The 20749-nt window shown below is 35.7% G+C and overlaps 1 protein-coding gene across 1 annotated transcript in view; it reads right to left on the bottom strand.

The window, feature by feature from the left end:
- Positions 1-19996, bottom strand: part of LOC110371413 (uncharacterized) — an 85890-nt gene extending 65894 nt beyond the window's left edge. Inside the window, exon 1 of the mRNA XM_064042247.1 lies at positions 19488-19996. Coding sequence (XP_063898317.1) covers positions 19488-19674 — 187 coding nt within the window. The 5' untranslated portion in view covers positions 19675-19996. The remainder of the gene's footprint in view (positions 1-19487) is intronic.
- Between the last annotated feature and the right edge of the window lie 753 nt (positions 19997-20749).

Raw genomic sequence — 20749 nt, 5'->3', positions numbered from 1 at the left:
CACATGTACAAGTGTTCCATTCACTAATGAAATATGCGCTGTTTAATGACTATACGAGTTAATTCAGTATTTACACACCTATATGTATAGTTAAACATTATTATAGTTTGATTCAACTGAACAAATTCTGTAATTGGTAGGAATTTACGTTTTTGTTATTTATTTATTATGAAGAGAAAAATATAATTTTTAACGCAAAACAAAATGGTAAAAACCAAATGATGTACAATCACAATTTATGTAGTTTTTTTGCTATAGTAACAAAAAAATTAATAACAAATCACGTTTCGACGCCAATGCTCGCTTACCCCACTATAATAACTTGAAGTACCTGTATCGATGACGTCACCGTCCTTCGAATGCCGAAGGAGTTTTTTCCCCGTTCCCACTCCCAAAACAATTAGGCGGGCTTTTGTTTTTGTTGGCAACATTGTTGACGTGCTTCAATTTCAAATTTCGAACTTCGTGACCGAAAAAAAATGTCCGACCAATTTTTTTGAGTGCATGTGGATCAAGCAAGAATAACCACACACTGCAAAACTTTTAGTCGGCCGACAGTTTGTTCGGGCTCATAAATTAATATGGAATTGAATGGTAGTACGCACATAATAACGATCAAGCATTTGGCCGGTATCAACCGACTTGAGAAAACTTTGATTGAAAATTTGAATCCACGATTGTCTTACAAAAATATTTTTTTTCAATTTTTTGGCAACCGTCGACCGACAGTTTACTCTGTAGTGTGCAGCTACTCTTATGGTAGGTACTGCCATAATCAAGGGCACGATAAGGAAGCTTCTAGACTTAATTACGTCATTTTGCATTCTTTGAGCTGTGGGAACTAAGGTAAGTATGAATAATTTGTTTGTTACCTTCAAGATTTTTATCGATTAATTTGTTTGTGCAGAAACGCAGTCATTTGTTTTTTATGCGAACCCTTATAAGATTTGTCAATAAGTAGCGTGTGTTACAATCACCTACTTTATCTTTGAAAACTTTGAAAGAGAAATCCTTCATGTTAAAAAAATATTGAGGATTGTAGAGAATAGTAAGTCAATTTTAAGGTGTTGATTTCTTAACTTAATAAATAAGAAATATATTCCAAGTTTCAAACGCTTACAAATCATCAATTTTTTTCTTGATAAAAATAATCAAAAAATTCCCACGTCACCCAAACAATCGGAATAGTGACGTGACACGGAACCGATATCGACAAGTTATCTCTGACTTACGGCGAAATAAGATTACGCTTATATCTAGTGTTTGTAAACAGTTGCAGTAAAACAAGCGTGCATTTGTTTTTTGTTTTGTTCTTCTGTAGTGAATGGTATGCGTACACATTGTTGGGACTGTAGCTAGAGACATCATCTTTGGTTGAGACCTTTAATCTCTGTATCTAGACACACGGCAGTGTGTCCGCCAAGTTCGAGCAAAAAAAGCGACACACCGGCCGTGGGTTATATTACACGAACCATTTCGGGCCAAATTCGACCCCCCTGTAACTCAAAATCTATTTTATTTACGCATATCAAATTTCTAGTATCTGTTGAGACCCCCTCACTTATCTAAAATACAAAATTTCATTAATATACCTATTGTAGGTCTTGAGATATTGACGTCAGAAAATCGCTATTTTTACTATACACTCACTGACTGATTCACTGATTCACTGACTCACTCATCAAAAACCTAGACCACTTCCAATGGTCGTATTGACTTGAAATTTGGCATGGAGGTAGGTCTTTATGTCAAGGTAAAGGGAAAAATCTGAAAATGGCCAAGTGTGAGTCGGTTTCAAAATAATGAAGGTTTTTTATACCCGGTGTAAATTTATACCCCTAAGGAACTAAAACGAACTAAATTTATCTATATTTATACAATATATCTTCGAATGGTACAAAGGTTTGTATTTAGTCAAAGTAAAGTAAAAATCTGAAAACGGCCAAGTGTGAATCACTTTCGAAAATAACGAATGTGTAACTTTGATCCACGAACATAATATTATGATAACATGACATGTCAGTCAGTTGGTAAATCTAGTCCATTTAGTTAATCTAGTTCATTTCTTTGTAAGAAACATAGTGCATATTAAAAAATCTAAAAAATAGTATAAATGAGACATTTCTTTAACTAACTTCATCATAAGAAAAAATAAAATAAACAACCTTACAAAAATAAATGAAATCCCACCCAAAACAAAAATGTGAAAGACTGCCAAGTTCGATAATATGGGAATGCTTCGCCTATAAAAGAAGTGAGATCTGAATAAGTACCAAGTTCCATACACATACCTCAGTTAAAAATAGTTACTTTTTAATGATGATTACTTGGCAAGTTTTAATAGAAAATTAAATACTTGATTCATTGCGTTTAGTAGGTTTATAACAAGGTGTATGAAAACTTGCCAAGTAACATCATTAAAAAGTAACTATTTTTAACTGAGGTATGTGTATGGAACTTGGTACTTATTCAGATCTCACTTCTTTTATAGGCGAAGCATTCCCATATTATCGAACTTGGCAGTCTTTCACATTTTTGTTTTGGGTGGGATTAAACTAACGGTTCCTTCTTACTATGTTTTGCTTAGTCATTCGATTATTTCAGAAACAAATGCTAGATTAAATATCATTTTTTTGGGCAATTCTAAGGTCTACACAGAAGTCCTGAAATTAAAAAATATTTCTTTATTAATAAATTATTTAAAATAAGATAGATAATTTTATTCATTCAGGGCCTAAAACGCAAATTAGACCCAAACAGATTTACTTTAATGACTGTTCAACTTTTTCTTTACCAAAGAGTTTGCAATATAAAACCAGAAAAAAGTTTTTAGTGATTGCAAGCAGCTACATAACTGTAGTACTGGCCAGATGGAATAGGACGTATCCGAACAAGGCAACATGTTCTGGTCAGAAAAAGGAAAAGGTAGCCACAGAAGGCTTGTCCTTTCTATATTATACAATATACATTGAACTAGTTGGAATTGTAAATCAAAGAATCATTTGTCACTCCTTATTTAACTGCATAAATCTTTAAACGAATCTTATGAGTTAACAAATTGTAAAAGAAAATATTATAATTAATGGTGATCAATATAAAAATAAGTGTTATTGAGGTATCCTATTTATCTTCTTACTCCAGCTAGAATATGAATGACAATACCATGTTTATTATTATGTAGACAAGCAACAACAAAATCGTCAATGTTGTCAGACAGTCGTTTTGCCATACACAGCTGTTATTTGTAAGAATCAACTGTGTACCATTTTTTTTAAATTGGTGAAATGCTGAAACTATGTTACGAATGGCCCTTCTCCGCCTTTAGTTTATTGTAAAGAGGCTATACTGTGGCTATACGGAGATGCTATTTTATTTATAGTTGTATCTTTTTTCTCAAGGATGGCTATCGACGTTAAATTTAACTTTTTTGGCGTGGCCATCTTACGGTATTGGACATTACGGTATTTTATTGTCGTTCCGAGGACATTTGGGGATAAGCACCTTTCTGTTCGGTATTTGGGCTGTAAATTGTAGCCTTTTTAGTATGTAGTCTATTTTTGGATATCGAGTTTTTATTTTAGGAGATCGTAGATAATTGCAGTAATTAAAATTGACCTCTTCTTTTGTGAAGGATATTGTTAAAAACTTGAGAAAGGGGGACGAAGTTACAATTTTTTTGTTAAAGATCACCAAACATACAATTAAACGAATAACTTATGTATGTATGAATGAATATAATATGTAGTATCATACGTAAGTGTCGGTTTGTCGATAGACGGTGATCTACATCTCTAATTTGTATACGGTTCTTCAAACCATACAGACAGAATTGTGTTGCTGGGGAGTTTGTTCCACCACTTCTTCTTCCCAGCAAAAACACATAGGAAGTGGTGAAGGGCGGGCGTTTTGGGGGCTGTCTTTTGTAGATTTGACGTTCAAAAAGTGCTGATTTTCAGCCTACTTTGAATAAATGACTTTTGATTTTGATTTTGATTTTGATTTTGATAACTTTCTTGTCGTTAAAATGAGGCCTGTGAAAGTACCAATATCAAACACTTATATTAAACTAGCTTTCCGCCCGCGGCTTCGCCCGCGTGGAATTCGGTTCACCCCTCCCGCTGTGGGTTAGCAGCGGTGAGGGAGTGTCAGACTCTTACTGACTAAAATCGTCGTGTTCCGTCCTAGGCCTTTTATATACCAGTGCCGCGGTACCTCTTTCGAACAACCCGCAGCCGCGGCTAGCCCTGGCGCTACTGGGCCCCACTGATTTCAAAACACCTTAAGAGGACGAATTGGAATTTTTGGCCCCAAGGATTTCAATTTTTCTCAGTAAATACAAAACGGATCAAAATACAACTTGGTTATCTGAAAGTTCACGATATAAACCTTATTTTGTTTGTTGTAGAAACATGATTACGTAACTTTTATAACAGAGAAAAATATATCAAACATACCTCTTTTTAAAAAGAGATTCACATATTATGGGCATACGGGACCGATTTAAGCCTCTTAACTTTTTTAGTAGTTGAGTATATACATACTCTTTAAAATGGTAGTAGGAATTTTTATCAAATTATCATTTCTAAATAATAAAATTACAAAACCATTTTGTCGCTTACGACTTTTAGTTATAAGCTAGCGCGCGTATTGTTATCCTCGCCCCGCTCAGACGCTCCGACCCCTTTTGGCGCCTTAGATGCGCGTGCCGGTTATGGAATTATTGTTGACCACTTCCTCGCCTTAAGACTAATTCGCGGCGAACCTTAACATCGCGATACAGAAAAGCACAACGCCATCTATCAAGCTATCGGGAAGCTCGCGATTGAACAATGAGCTACAGGTTAAAGCGCGAGATATCATTGCACTTCTTACGTATCTTAAAAAAAACAACGTCACCACGTTTTAAAAAGCTATCATTCCACTTCTTACGTATTTTAAAAACACATCGTTACCACGTTTTAGCGCCATCTATCGCATACCTCAAGAACTAAATAACTTAACTAATACTTATACCAATCAGTAATTCGTTGAATTATAGTTATTTCAGGATAAGTAGATGTAAAAAAAACAGTTAAGACGATAAAACAAATTGTACGTCATCCCTCGGGAATTCCTCATTTTCGAGGATTCATTATCGTATCATTTAGCTTCTAAATTTATATGTTCATATTCGTTTGCAATATACAAGTAGATGTAAAAAAAAAACAGTTTAGACGATTAAACAAATTGTACATCATCCCTCGGGAATTCCTCTTTTTCGGGGATTCATTATCGTATCATTTAGCTTCTAAAACATGTTTATATTCGTTTGCAATATATTACCTTGTTTTAAACGACACACAGCGCCATCTATAATCCATCCATCAAGCAAACAATATTTTTGTTTTCCCTCGGGAATATCTATTTTTTTCGGGATAAAAAGTACCCTATTATTTAATCCGGACTTCTAACTTTACGTCTGCAAAATTTCAAAGCAATCGGTTCAGTAGTTACGGCGTGAAAGCGGAACAAACAAACAAACAAACAAACTCACTTTCCGATTTATAATATTAGTAAGGATTACATCGTGTATTAAAAAAACATGAATCTAACACTGAATTGAGGCCAGTAACTTAACACTTGGATCCATAAACATCGCTCATCCATAATCATTTGGTATCGTGTGCACTTCGATTTAATTCTCCTTTCAATTATTCATAAAACACGCTGTTTTTGCAAGTTATATTCCCTTCGAAGTACTCGCAGTAGACAGCATTGTAAATAGTCAACTGGTCGTATAAATTGGATAGTTAATAGCATTTAATTCGGGTATTAAAACCTTTTTTGTGGTGCTAAATGCAGCTTCGATCATTACTGGCTGTAAAATGTAAAAACTGAGACAGGTTGGAAGAAAAAATTGAGTTGTCATTATTTTTAATTATCGACAACTGTATAGTGTAGTTAGCAGATGATGGCTTTGTATAATTTTCGAATATTTTAATTAGAATGAGAGCCTCAAGTATATCACTAACAGTTTTTTTTTTAATTTTGAAATATTTTCGATAAGATAGTAAATAAGTTCGTACAACTCTTATAATGAGGTCTCTAAACATAAATATCTCTTAAAATCTGAAATAAAACCTCTTTTAACAACCCTAATATTTTAATTTTTTTTTTCATCAAGAATATTTCCCGTTTACCTTTGCCAATCCGAAACTCTTCATACTTTTGGGCTGTCGATGTCGTAGTCCGATAACAGCCAACTTCGGACAAGCAAAGCTCCTTTTCCGAGCCTAGTTACCCAGTTCCCGTTCCAATCAAACAAAGACAGCTTCCCAGTACACAAAGTTCCCATATAATCTTCACTTTCACCGTCAACTAACAACTGTCAGTTACATGCCTTTCGGTAACTCTTCACCTGTTTATGGAGTTTCTTGCCGGTTCTTCTCCATGAGACCAACTCTTTGGAACCGTGCACCTAACTTTGACGTTTCGAAAGAGCTTTCATAGGCCTATTTGAAATAAAAAATTTTGAGTTTGAGTTTGAGTTTGAGTTTGAGAGTTTGAGTTTACATCATAGTATGGTATGGCGTAACCTTTTGAGAAAGTATGTAAGTACTATTATTTAGTTCTCGTGTACATGTGTATATGAATTATTGCTTTGGAAGGTCAAGAGGTGGATCTGGAGAGGGACTTGACTGGTTTGAGAAGTTTGTGGTTTTATCGATACTTCGGCTACAGGATATCGACTGGTGGTCATCTCTATTAACGTAGGAACAGACCGAATTGGTTGACTATGGAATTTCAATACAAGAATAAAACTTTTAGAATTTCTTAGATATTAATATTTGACTGTACCTTCAAATCCTCCTCCTCCTCCTCCGAGCCTTTTTCCCAAACTGTGTTGGGGTCGGCTTCCAGTCTAACCGGATTCAGCTGAGTACCAGTGCTTTACAAGAAGCGACTGCCTATCTGACCTCCTCATCCCAGTTACCCGGGCAACCCGATACCCCTTGGTTAGACTGGTGTCAGACTTACTGGCTTCTGACTACCCGTAACGACTGCCAAGGATGTTCAATGACAGCCGGGACCTACAGTTTAACGTGCCATCCGAAACACAGTCATTGGTGTCTAAGATATACTTAGGAAGTACATACAAACTTAGAAAAGTTGCATTGGTACTTGCCTGACCTGGAATCGAACCCGCGCCCTCATACTCGAGAGGTTGGTTCTTTGCCCACTAGGCCACCACGACTTTTTGACTGTACCTTCAACTAATTTCCCATAAAAAAGATATTTTATACCCAGAATTTCATACGATTTTTATCACGCTTATTAGTTGTCATTTCAACAATGAGTTCTCTGTATGATTAATTTGCTTAGTAGCAGAGATCAAGCCAGTTCCTTTTTATATGGCAAAATATAAAAGTTCATGTAATTTCAAATTATGCAATGTAATGTCATTAATATTATCACACTCATATTATGAGAAAGCACACACGTTTCTCTCGGATAAATTACATAAAAGAGACTGTTTATTTTTTGGCAATTAAACGTTACAAAACCGCTTTCTTTACGCATGTGAACGGGGTTTTTATGCTTGAATATACTTAAAACTAGTTGCCTCCCGCTGTTTCACCCATTTCCCGGGGGAACTCCATCCCGGACAAAATATAGCCTATGTTACTCGGGTATAGTCTGGGTTCAAAACAGTGAAAGTATTTCTCAAATCTGTGCGGTAGTTTCGGAGCCTTTGGTATACAAACAAAAACCTCTCTTTTATTACCTAAAAATTGAGAATTTTTAACAATAATTTCAAACCCAATATATTTCACCCTTTTCTGTATAGTTTTTCCAATAAATCATTCATCAGAAAGGACATGAAAAGCGTGAGTAAATATTCTACCTACGTATCAAGTACAGTTTAAATATTTTCGTTACCATATAAGAAGACAGCGAATACAACAAATTTATGAAAGTTTCATGTCCACTGCAAAACCTGTATTCGCGTGAAACCTCACAACGTAAACAACGAAACATTTATGTACGGTGTAAACAAAAACTTTCGTCTAAGAGTTTCATATTTACTTAATAACTTTATTAAGTCAGTATTTTTTTACAAGGCTTTTTATGCATGCTTTCAGGGCACAAGTAAAAATATTCAAGTCAAGGATCCTATGTAAATGTAAATGAGAACGAATCGAACTAAAATTAACTACCTACCTAAAAAAGTACATACTAATACATTTTCCGGAAACTAACCAAACTAGAATGCGTGAAAACTGCATTTTTCTCTGCCAAATGCAGTTTTGTAATTTCCGGCAATATGAGTTCATTATCTTTCGGTGATCGGTGTTTATTAATTTTCCGTTTTTAAATAAATTCATAAAAACTATAAAAAAAAACTTATTTTCTATCTAGACTGTTGGTTAAGAATAAATGGATGCTAGCCAATAGGTACTCAACGATATTATTTTCATTAGTTTACTTTTACCTATAATTTTATACAAATGATACTGATGGTAAGTTACTAACATACAGTGGGTTGCCAAATTATTAGGGACAGTTACAAATTCACGGTATTGGTAAAGTATTTGGTTTAAATTAATTATAAAAACACACTTTTTGACATAGTAAAAGCTTTAATATGATAAAACAACTATTTAAGAATGATATAAAAAATATTTAAGAATAAAATAATACAAATAAAAATTTATAAATAAATAAATGTACATGCAGAAAAATTAGTTAATATTTTGTGACGTTGCCTTTCGCCTCAATGAGTGCTGCTATACGCCTGGGCATGCTTTCTATGCAGTTTTTTGCACTTTCTTTTATTTTTGGGTTATGGTGCCACACATTAATAAGCTTTTCGATCAGTCTAACCTTGGTGGTTATGTTCTCCTTGGCTATTTCAGCCTTGGTGATCTCCCATAGATTTTCTATGGGGTTCATTTCAGGTGAATTTCCAGGCCAAGGCAGTACTGGGATGTTGTGGTCTGCCAGGAACTTGGTTATGCTCCTGGCTTTATGGCATGGTGCTGAATCGTGCATAAACATGAATTCTTCACCGTCTGGAAACCATTCTTCAAGTGTGGGCAACAGGCGAGTTTGTAAAACTTGCTTGTGCTGGTCTTGTTTCATGGTTCCCTGGACGATGTAGAGGCGTCCAACCCTTTGGCACTTATGACAGACCACACCATTACCTTAACTGGGTGTTTTACCCTCTCAACAATGCAGTCAGGGTGGAATTTTTCACCTGGTCGTCGTCGCACAAAGCTGCTCTTGTCGGCTAAAATCTCAAAGGATGACTCATCCGAGAAACACACCTGAAAAAAAAAATTAAGTTGTTTATATTTTTTATTTATGCGTTCTTAATTTAGTCAACTATAAATATGGACCCTATCTGACCTTACTCCAGTCCTCAATTGTCTTATGCCGGTGCTCACGAGCCCAGGCTAGACGTTTCTTTTTCATGGCCTCTGTCAGCCTGGGTTTCTTAGCGGGACGATGTCCTGTCAGGCCTTCCTCTGCTAACCTACGCTGCACAGTTCTCTTGGATATCATTATTCCAGACTCCTGAACCATCTGGGTTAATAATCCAGCACTTTTTTTCCTGTTTTCTAAACAGATATCGCGTATTTTCCGGTCAGTACGTGGAGTTGTGATGCGCTTTCGTCCGCAATGACCTTTTCTTTGAGGTGTTATTGGCTGATCCAGGTCCAAAGAAATTTTTATTTTGTTGACTGCTGACTTAGAAACACCAGCGATATCTGCTATCTGTCTTTGAGAGTGCTTGGTGTGTTGCAAAAGCGTTTTAATTTCGCTTTTCTTTTTTGGAGTCAAATCACAACCTCTACCCATGCTGAAAGGCAAAAAAAATATGAAAAAAATAAAAATATTGCAATATGTGCACGTAAAATGAAATTTCATGAATACTAAATAGTAATACTAATATATATAAGAAGACTAGCTGACCCAACAAACTTCGTATCGTTTAAACCTTCCCTGGACCTCTACGAACATTTTAAAACCAAAATAAGCCAATTCGGTCCAGCCATTCTGGAGTTTTAGTGAGACTAACGAACATCAATTCATTTTTATATATAAGAAGATAATAATAATAATATGTATTCGTAAGTTATGTATGTATGTACAAGTTAAGTTATGTACTTAAGAAATAATCCATCCGTTTTGTGCGTCGTCCGGTTAGTACGACATAGTATCGTCGGTCCCTTAAAGGTCGTTATATCCGGATTCTACTGTACTTACGTTTAAAATAATTTTCAGGCACTAATACTGAAATATTTTTTGTCTAAAATTTTAAATTCGTCTTTCACTATCACACGTCTCCAGCAAACTGTAGCACTCGCTTAATTTAAAAAAATGAAGAAAATAATCCAACCATCGAAATCTCAAAAACCACTTATAATATAAAGAGTAAAGAACAGGCAAACATAAATAAAACATTTCTGTAACACCTACACCACTCAAAACTGCAGTCAAGTGCATCCAACGTGAGAAATCGACAAAAAACGTAAGTGTCCCTAATAATTTGGCAACCCACTGTAGTTTATTGTAAGAATATTGGAAGGAATAATCTCCTTTTAAGAAAATGGAAACGGGGTGGGGTTGAACGTTTAGGGTGCGGCTGACGTACATTTTAGTATCGCCACAAACGCGGAAGACCATTTTATGCAGGTTTAAGTTACGAGGCAAATTCCATGAACAGATAAACACCTTATTTACTACTTTCTTGAATTTTCATATTTCTCTTTCATAATTTTTTCAACTAACGCAGTTTTAATGACATAATTATTGTGCCCAAGACCTATTTCTGATCCCAGAAAATACATATTCCTTACGATAAATCACAGGACTTTTTTCACATAAAAACGCTCGTCTTTCTTAGAAGGGCAACTAATGACTGGTCATTACCATATAAGCAAAAAATTCTCATATCCTTTAGCTCCAGCTACTACAATATCAAAGATTTACTATCTAAAAACATGAAATAGTGACAAGTGACCATACCAGTTTTGCTAGATTTCAAAATATGTAATTATAAGCGTGATCTGTCATGGCGACCAATGGCTTGTGACTTGTTGTGGACCATAGACAGCGTTACCTGATGACATACATACATAGCATACTCTATGGTGACTGGAGTTTCGCAATAAAATTATTGTGATTTTTATTGTTTTGTGTCTATGGTTGGAAGTTGAATTACACCCAAAATGTGAATTGAATTGAAGATAATGTTTTTGATATTCGTTGATGCAAAGCTTATTTTAATCTAGTTTTGGAGCTACGTTGCAGCTAAAACATTAACGGTAACTTTTGCAAAAATACTGCAATTATGCCTTTTTAATACAAGTTCTGGAAAAGTGCTGGAGTGGAGACCACGGACTAGCAAGCGCAGCGTAGGACGTCCACCAACAAGGTGGACAGACGACCTTATAAAGGTCGCCGGAAGTCGCTGGATGCAGGTCGCTTCCAACAGGTATCTGTGGAGATCAAAGGGGGAGGCCTATGTTCAGCAGTGGACGTCCTATGGCTGAGATGATGATGATGATGAATACAAGTTCTAAAAAATCTGCTTACTATTTCAAAAGAACTACTTAATCGACAGATTACAATTTACGACTTTCGAAACATAATCTGGCAATTGTTAAACAATTGAAGAAATATCACACACAGATTATTCACCTTTTATGATTACATTTTTGAAAGGTTTTTAAAGGCTAATAAAGATAAGAGACAGAACGATAGTATAGGTACTATTCAAATGATTGTTGTCTAACATTAAATCTAATCTTAATTTAATGCAAAGAATTCGTCAATGATATTTTTTCGTTGATTCGTTCGTATTGCATAGATAAGAATTTAAGTAGTGTCAGAAGTTAGGCATAAAGTCCGTCAACTAGTTAATATTTTACTCTATGACTTTATAGGCTTGGTTCCAAGCGTTCTAATTGTTTTTGGAAAAAAAAATAGATTTAGGTAATAATAAAAATATATTAACATGAAAATAACATCCGTTTAAAAAAATATAATTATCTGAAATCTGGTTTCTTTGTGTACCTACATATTTTACAATTGTTACGTTACGTTGTATTTGGACATCTTATCGTGCCTGTAAATATAGAAAGATAAGCACAGTATTGTCAACTGGGAAAACCGGGTAACTTAGTTAGGAACTTGAGCAATGGCCTAGTACACTTTAAATGTCCTACATAAACAATTTTCATGTTTTTTTTGTCTTTTGAAGTTTTGACTATGGTTGCCATGCATTGACAAAAATACCGATTTCATTCAGAAACTTATTATTATTTTGTATGTCTCGACCAGACCACGGGACTACAGAGCCCCGGATTTTTGAAAGGCGAACGTGGGGCCGAAGCCAACACGCTGAAGCCCTTTTGAGACAACTTGACACAATTTTATTATTATTTCTAGCCTATAGTGTCCCACTTCCACTGCTGGGCAAAGGCCTTCCTATCTTGCTCCCACACATCTCGATCTTTCGACCGACTCCACCAGTCTCAACTAAAGGCGTCTGTCTAGATTGTCACACCATTTCTTCCGGGGCCTACCCCGCCTGCGATGTCCATCCTGAAGTGTCCACTGGGTGATAATAGTGGTCCATCTCTCCGGATGCATTCGGCTGACTTCAGAAACTTAACTTACACAAATTACGCAGTGCTTTCTACATATATCTACATACATATGTGTACAAACCTCATACATACAAACCTAATAAACTAGATTCGCTAGTTTTTCAACTTATTTATAACTTAAAATATTAAATCTGGCTTGATATATAATATTCGTAATTTTGTTTGACCCCTCAAGCATCTACGTTTACAAGGTCAACTTGATAATTTGTATGCGAAATTAATTTTCTTTTTTTTGTTTAAGATTTTTGTAAATGATTGTGATTGATTGAATTGACGATGAATTTATAAATTCAATACAAGATTATACAGCTTTTAATTCACATACAAATAAAAATATTAAATTAAGTCTAGGTACTCGAGTCTTCTCTGTATGAACGTATTTTGAATAGTTCCCAAGAGACTGACACGCTTGGAATTTGAAAATGAATATTTAATAGACTAAAATAGATGTTTTGCCTAACAACCAGTAATCAGTTTCCACACAATAATAACCTGTTTGATTGAAATCGCATTTGTGAATGGTACCTGTTTATATCGTCACTGATTTTACTGAGAAATACCTCTAGAAACCACAGGATCGGTCACCTTTGTACCTACTTCGTATGGTCTGGGAGGCCCCAAGATTTATTTTAAAGATTGACACAAGGATATTGTAAGAGGAAAACCAAGTGTGATGATGCAACTTGAATTATTTCATTCTGGATTAAATCAAGATAGGTACCAATCAAGATAAGTGGAATTACTACAATTTCCTCATTTGCTAACACTAGAAACTATTACATCTAGAGTACCGTATTTATAAAGACAGGTTGATTTGGACATCTATAATTTTAATTTCTTCTATCTATGGCCGTTGTAAAATAATGCATCAAACGTATGTCCTACATCTTCTTGCCAAATAGCCAAAAATCTGACAAAAAATATAAAGATCGTAATAAAATATGTTTTTAATCATATTCGATGAAGAGGATAAATCAAAGACGATTTAATCAAAGTAAATACAAGACGGATGTAAACGAAAACATCGTTAGGGTAAGGGGACTTAAGGACATTCACTGACCTCATTGGCAGTGTCCTTCAAAAAGGTCAGACGGGTTGTAAACACAACGGATTGCAGAGCCAGGTGTATGAATATGGCTGCGGGATTGTTCGAAAGAGTTACCGCGGCCCTAGTACATAAAAGGCCTACGACAGTCAGTAAGAGTCTGACACTCCCTCACCGCTGCTAACCCACAGCGGGAGGAGTCATTGGATGATTTTTGACGTCGTTAAAAAAAGGTGGATAATGCAGTAGAAATAAAATTGTATGGACTTATGGAGATTTTTTATCGTGGGGAGATAAAAACTTACTGCCACACTCAGAGTCAGTTAATGGTTACTTAAGTGGCTCCTTAGTATAGATTTAAAAAAGTTCACTCTCAGAGACAATTAATGATCCGTTACCATCCCTTAATGACAATTAAAGTTAAGTAAAGCAAAACCTTTACTTAACTTTCTAATGATTGATTTTGACGTTTATGTTTAAGGTTATAAAAGTAAATAAAATATTTTAAAAAGTCTCAGGAATAGGAATGTAAAACAATGAAGTAAAGATGGGTGATTTTCTTGACTTTATTGATTTTGTAGACTATACCAGAAGGTTAAGAGTAGTGGGGCCAAATAAGAAGCCCAGGAGGAGTAACATTAGAAGTCTATAGGAATATAAAAGGGTATTTTTCTATCAATGTTCAAGCAGTCACTGGGACAAACTTGGAATGTTATGATCTAGTAGCCCGGTGGCCTGGCAGTACCCATGATAGTTTTATTTATAACAGCAGTGCAAGTAAACAAAGACTGAATACTGGTGTGTTAAAAGGGATAATTTTAGGGGACAGCGGGTATGCAGTTAGCAATGTGCTACTGACACCGTTTTTATCACCAAATTCAACTGCCCAAGAAAACTACAACAGAAGCCAAATAAAATATAATGTGGAATACTGTGGAAAGATGCTTTGGCATTTGGAAAAGAAGGTTTCCTTGTCTCCAACTTGGCATGGGCATTAAGATGGATACAGTTGTGGCTGTTATATGCTTGTGCGACATTGCATAATATTTCTTTACAGGTTGATGATTTGGTTCCAAAGAACTGGGAATCTCCTCATATTGAGAATGATGATGTTGTCCTGAGTGAAAGGCGTGAAAGCACAACCAACAGCAATGGGTTTTTGGAGCGACAATCTATAGTTGATAGATTTTTCTCATAATATAATTTTTAATAAATAAAAATCCATAAAATAAGAGGAATACTTTTTTAATTGTTGAACAAGAGGCCAATTATGTAGTACAAAGTTTATTTGACTTCCTCGTTGATTTAGTGGTCGCAAGCGCGGCTGCTGTGCTCGAGGTCTCGGCCGGTCGGAGGTCGGGCCGAAATCGCTTTTTGGGTTTTCTTAAACTTTCACAAAGCAGCCCGTAGTCTGGAAGTTGGTGATTGATTCCTGATTGAACTCCTGTGTTATACTATCCCATGCTGCTTGTTTCTTGGCGACTGACTTGCCATCTGTTATTTAAGATTCCACGATTGGTCTCTTTTTAACTAATTGTGCTTACAAAGCTTTTTCGTCCGCCGTGAAATTAGCCACACGTTTGCGTGGGGCTCTTGTTCCTGAAGACTCCTAAAATGAAACAAGCACAAGTTAAATTCTTCAAATACATACATGTGTGCAGCTACTAATGTACATAGAAACGAAACTTACCATGATAATATGTTAAGATAGCTATTTATTTCAGAGTTTATCACACTTTTCTTTCCTGACGGTTAACGGAACAAGAATTTTAAACGTAACCTTGACACTGACAGTACAATATTGACAGTGATACCAGAAAAAAGTTTCCATGTACTTTATATCATTTACATGAAAATAGGTGTTTTTACGTAAAAACTATTCCGAAATTAACAAATTCTTATTTCTATTGTTGGTATACAAGGTTTTAATGTATTTAAATAACAGTTTTTGCTACTTAGTAATTTCACATTTTAAGGTGCGACTACACCTTTCGTTTATCGCTAAGCATTATCAAAGACAATTTGACGATACTCTGCCCTACGGATACTTAAAGCTGTCATTAACTAATGAACCCTTAAATTTCGTCTCTGGGATGTATCGTTCATTAACAGATTTAATGCTAATTAGTTAAGGACTCGTTAGGACTAATTTAAGTATCCATTCTGAGTGTGGCAGATAGCATAGGTACCAGGTGGTGAGAGATTACTTCAAATACGTGAGTATTTTATTGCTGATATCATGTAAGGAATAATATGTAGGAGGACGTAATAATATGAGGATCATAATTACAGTGGTATTTGCGTACTTTTCACGACGAAATCTTTTGGATGAATGAATAAAAACAGATAGAAAATCTTGTCTATGTTCGTGGAAAAGTTCCTAATTAAATAAGACCAAATTATACTATTTCTTTCAGACAGATTGTAATCTTACAGATTAAATCCACAGGGTCGGTTTTCTTGTCTTATCTCAGGAATGTTAATACGCAGTGAGGTACGTTAAATACCTATTGTCGCTTGTAATCTGACTGCGAAGGTATGTACTTAGTTTAATGTACATGAGGTACTTCTCAAGATGAATTCGATGATAAATTAATAACTCCCAAACATGTTTTTCGCTCACCATGGCCATGTTTTGTCTCTAGTCTCGTGAAAACTATTTCCACTTTTGACGATTAGTTACTTACTGACCAGTTTCTGAGCACCTTTAACGGACTCATTTATTATTTCTACAGGTACCTATATTAACAGCTTTTTAGGCTCTACGAAATGGGTATGTAAAGATCCCATAGCCAATAAATCACAAATAGAAGAAGAGAAGAATAATGACATCATCATCATCATCAGCCTATCGCAGTCCACTGCTGGACGTAGGCCTCTCCAAGTGCACGCCACTGAGATCGATTTTCGGCAATGATATCACAAACTCACAAACCAAAAAGACGACGTGTGTAGCCCATTACTTAAATTAAGTCCAATTTGATCGTACAAGAACAAAAACATTAATCTAATCATAGACAAACGATCATAACAACGACACAGCCTTGGGTTTAATGGTATGTTTTGTAACTAATGGTCAGCAAGCACTAGGCAGCCTACGATGTATTGTTCAGGCTTTTTCCTTTACGTTGCAAGTGGAATTTAATCCCTACTCAACTGTGATTGTATGTAGTACCTACGTAGTTGTGACTATAGATTGATTGTCAACAGATAAATGAATAGGTGTCGTGTTTGTTTGAAACTACTCTGATACTTACTTCATTTTGGGGTTAAAGTTGTTTGTCTGTATTTCAGAAAGGATCATGTCCACTTTTACAATCCAAAACAACTTAAGAGCTCCCCAAAATAACTATGTCAGCGCGTTTTTGCAACTTGCATACCTCTGATGATTTATACTTACGGGGAGATCAAAACCTGCAGGAAAAATACTCCAAACTCTTTTCAACTTACTCTAGAATTTAGCAAACTGACACACTTTTCTCAATACAAACAAAAAACAACATAAGCAGTCTATAATAGTACAGTTATAGATTGAAAGCCAAAGATATTACGCTTGAATGCATGTTGCGTGCACCCGTATGGCAAGCAAGATTGAGCATAGTAGGTCACTTGAGGGCTTCAGTGGCTTGATAACAGAAAGTCTTAAGAGTCTACAAGGTTAGAATAAACATCCAAATTGGGTTATGCAGATAGAGTAATTAAGATATACATCTTAGCTCATTAGATTGCTGGGTAAGGAGTTAATTTGTTCTGTAAGGGATTTGGAATGTCCGAGACTTCGCTAAAGGCACAGGTCGTGAAAGAAATAATTGACATCAATGGAAGAAGTTTGACGATAAAAGGACAAGGATAGTGGTCACATAACCTGGTACATTGAATGGAAAAGTGCTTCGGATTTTTGGTGGCATTTGAGATGTAAGTAAACCTTGGTCACAACGGCATAGAATATTTTGTAAAAAATCGGTCCTGCAGTAATGATTTTGATTTTGAGCCTTTAACTAATACTTGTAGGACCCATTTATTTGCCGAGGTAGACACTTAGATTTTGCTGGTTAAGTATGTTCCTGTGGTATGGATATATAATATAACTTAAATAGAATTGGCCTACACAATATAGCAAGGTCTTAACTAAACTAAAACCTAAAGTGAATGCTATAAAAAAAGATTTTAATTATCAGTCTCAGTGTAAAATCTTGCAACCAAAGCAGAGAAACAAAGCGAATAATGAAATAATGATTGATGCGTTGTCTATGAGCACGTGAAAATCGTGAAAGTGCTTATTATGCCGACATGTGATACGCGACGAGCATACAGGTTCTATGCGCATCGATAATTAATAGCTATTGTTGTTAAACTAATTAGTAATTAGTTTCCTTTGCCAGCGAAAGTTTTTTTATGAGTTAAAATTGCCGGTTATGTTCTTATTAATTGTTGTTTGTTTGCTTAGGTACAAGACTTATTTGTTTAACGATATCAGCTATTTCACGGCTTTTGGCTAGGAGTTTAATAAAATAAAATTAATGTCGACAAGTTTCGCTACTTCTTTAGGTGTGAAAACCGGACGTAATTTTAACATGTCAAATATGATGCTCTACTACCTATCTTTTCTGATGGTCATGGATTTTTTATATTATTTGCATTTGAAAATATCTTATAGGTACCTACCAACGTAGGTATAAATAAAATTTATTGAAAGGCAAGCAGGTAAAACAAGTCTCTTGGGAGTTTTGGTCCAAGGAGTTCCTACGAATGGTTTGGAAACCTAATTCTTGAAGGTGACTGGGCAAAAAGCGGGGTTTTTACAACTTCACAGATGTAACAGTAGGTATAGGTACCTACCTAGGCAGGCTTTTATAATCTTGTTCATTGAGGAAAACAACCATAAGGTGACGTGATTATACACCTGTCCATCTAACTTTATAAATAAAAATTGAATAGGTAGGTGGTACCGTCTAACATTACAAAAACATAGAGAATAGGTGCCTACATAAGTTAGGTGTCTATCAACCTGTGGGCTTGTTGTATGACTACCATGGTCTGGAAGACTGGAATTAAAGCTGGTGGATATTGCGAGACGTCAGAAATCGGAACAAAGACGTTGGGGGGTCAGTGGGTCGTCATAGGGGCACAGACCTCCCCCATAAAATTAGAACTGATAGGAAAGTTTATAGGTATTAAATTAACGGTCTATTTTATAAAGACAAAATAGGTATGTCATCGTGAATTACTGCTAGCTGTTAGAATTTTTTTACACACATTTCGACAAAACTTAGTCGCATACCGTTCAGTTTAGGCGATTTTTTACTCTCTGACCAATATTAAAACCTGTTCCACGGTCAATTTAACCTGTCACTAATAAAGCCTAAACTGTAAATCATTGTAAAATATGACACTTAAAAACTTGAATGTTATTCGAACATTTCGCTTTGTAGGTATGTGCCCATAAAAGGTATATTACAAACCAGTTTGTACACTAACTTCTTGTTGAATATTTCGCAATTAAGTCACGTTAAGCATTAAACTCAGTCATACATATTCAATGAACGTTTAACAGTAACTTGAGAACTGTAACCAAATTAACATTCATATTTTTGTTTCTCCTCCAAGTTCAAAATAAGATTTCTTTCGCCATATTGACCATAAATAAAATGACTATTTTTTACTGCTAAATCTCCAAAGGCAAAGGTCATTGAATTATTATTCCAAGTTAGAAATACGTGGGCCGAACTCGTTACTGGAGCCGCGAGCGCTTCGCGAAAAAAACCTCGGAATAACTCACGTACCTTTCCGCGATTTCCAATACAGTTTCCTCAAGTAGTAAGCAGCTGCTACCAAAAGGAGTGCAGCAATAAAAGCACCGATAGCTGCGCCAGCGACGCTGCCAGCACCATAGCACGTCGCAGCCTCTTGGCCGAAAACACTAGGCACCAAAGCGGTCACAAATAAAACCAAATTAAATAGAACACCCATTTTTTAATCCACACAAATTAACATCACTGTATATGGCACATAGACGGTTCGCTTTGACGATTGACACCGATCACATTCCTAAAATTTGAAGTTGTCGAATCCGGAATGCGTTGTAGAACTTTTTTGTGACGCTGTGATACAGACGTGCACCGCAGCTGGCTTCGCGGTCGACTATGGCGCCGCGCCGCGTAAATTCGAGTTCGTTCGTACTTGTTCGTCGTAGTACAGCCGTTTCGGTTGTGAAAAGGCTGTGATTGTGGGACAGAGAGCGTCGCGGAGAACGTGTTTGGCCAGCAGCAGACGTGCGTTACGATAGAGGGTACACGATTGATGTTTGAGATTTTGTTCGAAGATTCAAAGTTTAATAACATTCAACATCGTCTTCGCAGCTCATAGTTTATTAAATCTACTTTATTATAAACTCAATAAAAGACAATAAAAACATTCATGGGCTTCAGAAGAGGCGAACACTTTTTTCCCCTGCTCTATGGCCACTTTGTTTTTCAAAAGTACCTACTTGACGGAGCTGTTTAAGTATTTCCAGACTAGCTATTCAACAGGATACAGCCATATAACTATCGAACAGGCAAACTCTTATCTAAAACTATTCAAAACTGATAAATAAAATTAACACGTGGACCTTCTACTCTGACGCTCTCGAACACCTGTGAGAAGGTGCACGCACGCACACCAACGCACTTTACTCACACATGCAACGGACTCACTATCCGTTTATGTACATACGTAGATTAATATTGAAAATGTATGTGTATGCGCGTAGTTTGTTGTGATACATAATCGCTTTTTTATAGGGATCGGGTAGATCTGGTTTTAGGATCAGCGAGTTATAATGAGTACTTTGAACCAAAAAGATGGGTGCGTGATGTTTTGTAAGTTATCTTAAAGTAGGTAAGTAATAATCACAGAAAAACTATTTATGTAACCTGCCTATTTCTTTATGTTCTTAACTTCTTCAGGGAAAACAGGGTGGTTACTTATTTAGGATCCTAATTACTTAGGTCAATGCAAAATAAAGCACACAATTAAAACCTTTTATAACTATGCTGCGTTTGGT

The sequence above is a fragment of the Helicoverpa armigera genome, chromosome 28 (assembly GCF_030705265.1).
Source record: "Helicoverpa armigera isolate CAAS_96S chromosome 28, ASM3070526v1, whole genome shotgun sequence".
In the NCBI taxonomy this organism is placed as follows: Eukaryota; Metazoa; Arthropoda; class Insecta; order Lepidoptera; family Noctuidae; genus Helicoverpa; species Helicoverpa armigera.
The sequence above is the reverse complement of the archived record's forward strand: the minus strand, read 5'-3'. Positions and strand labels throughout refer to the sequence as shown.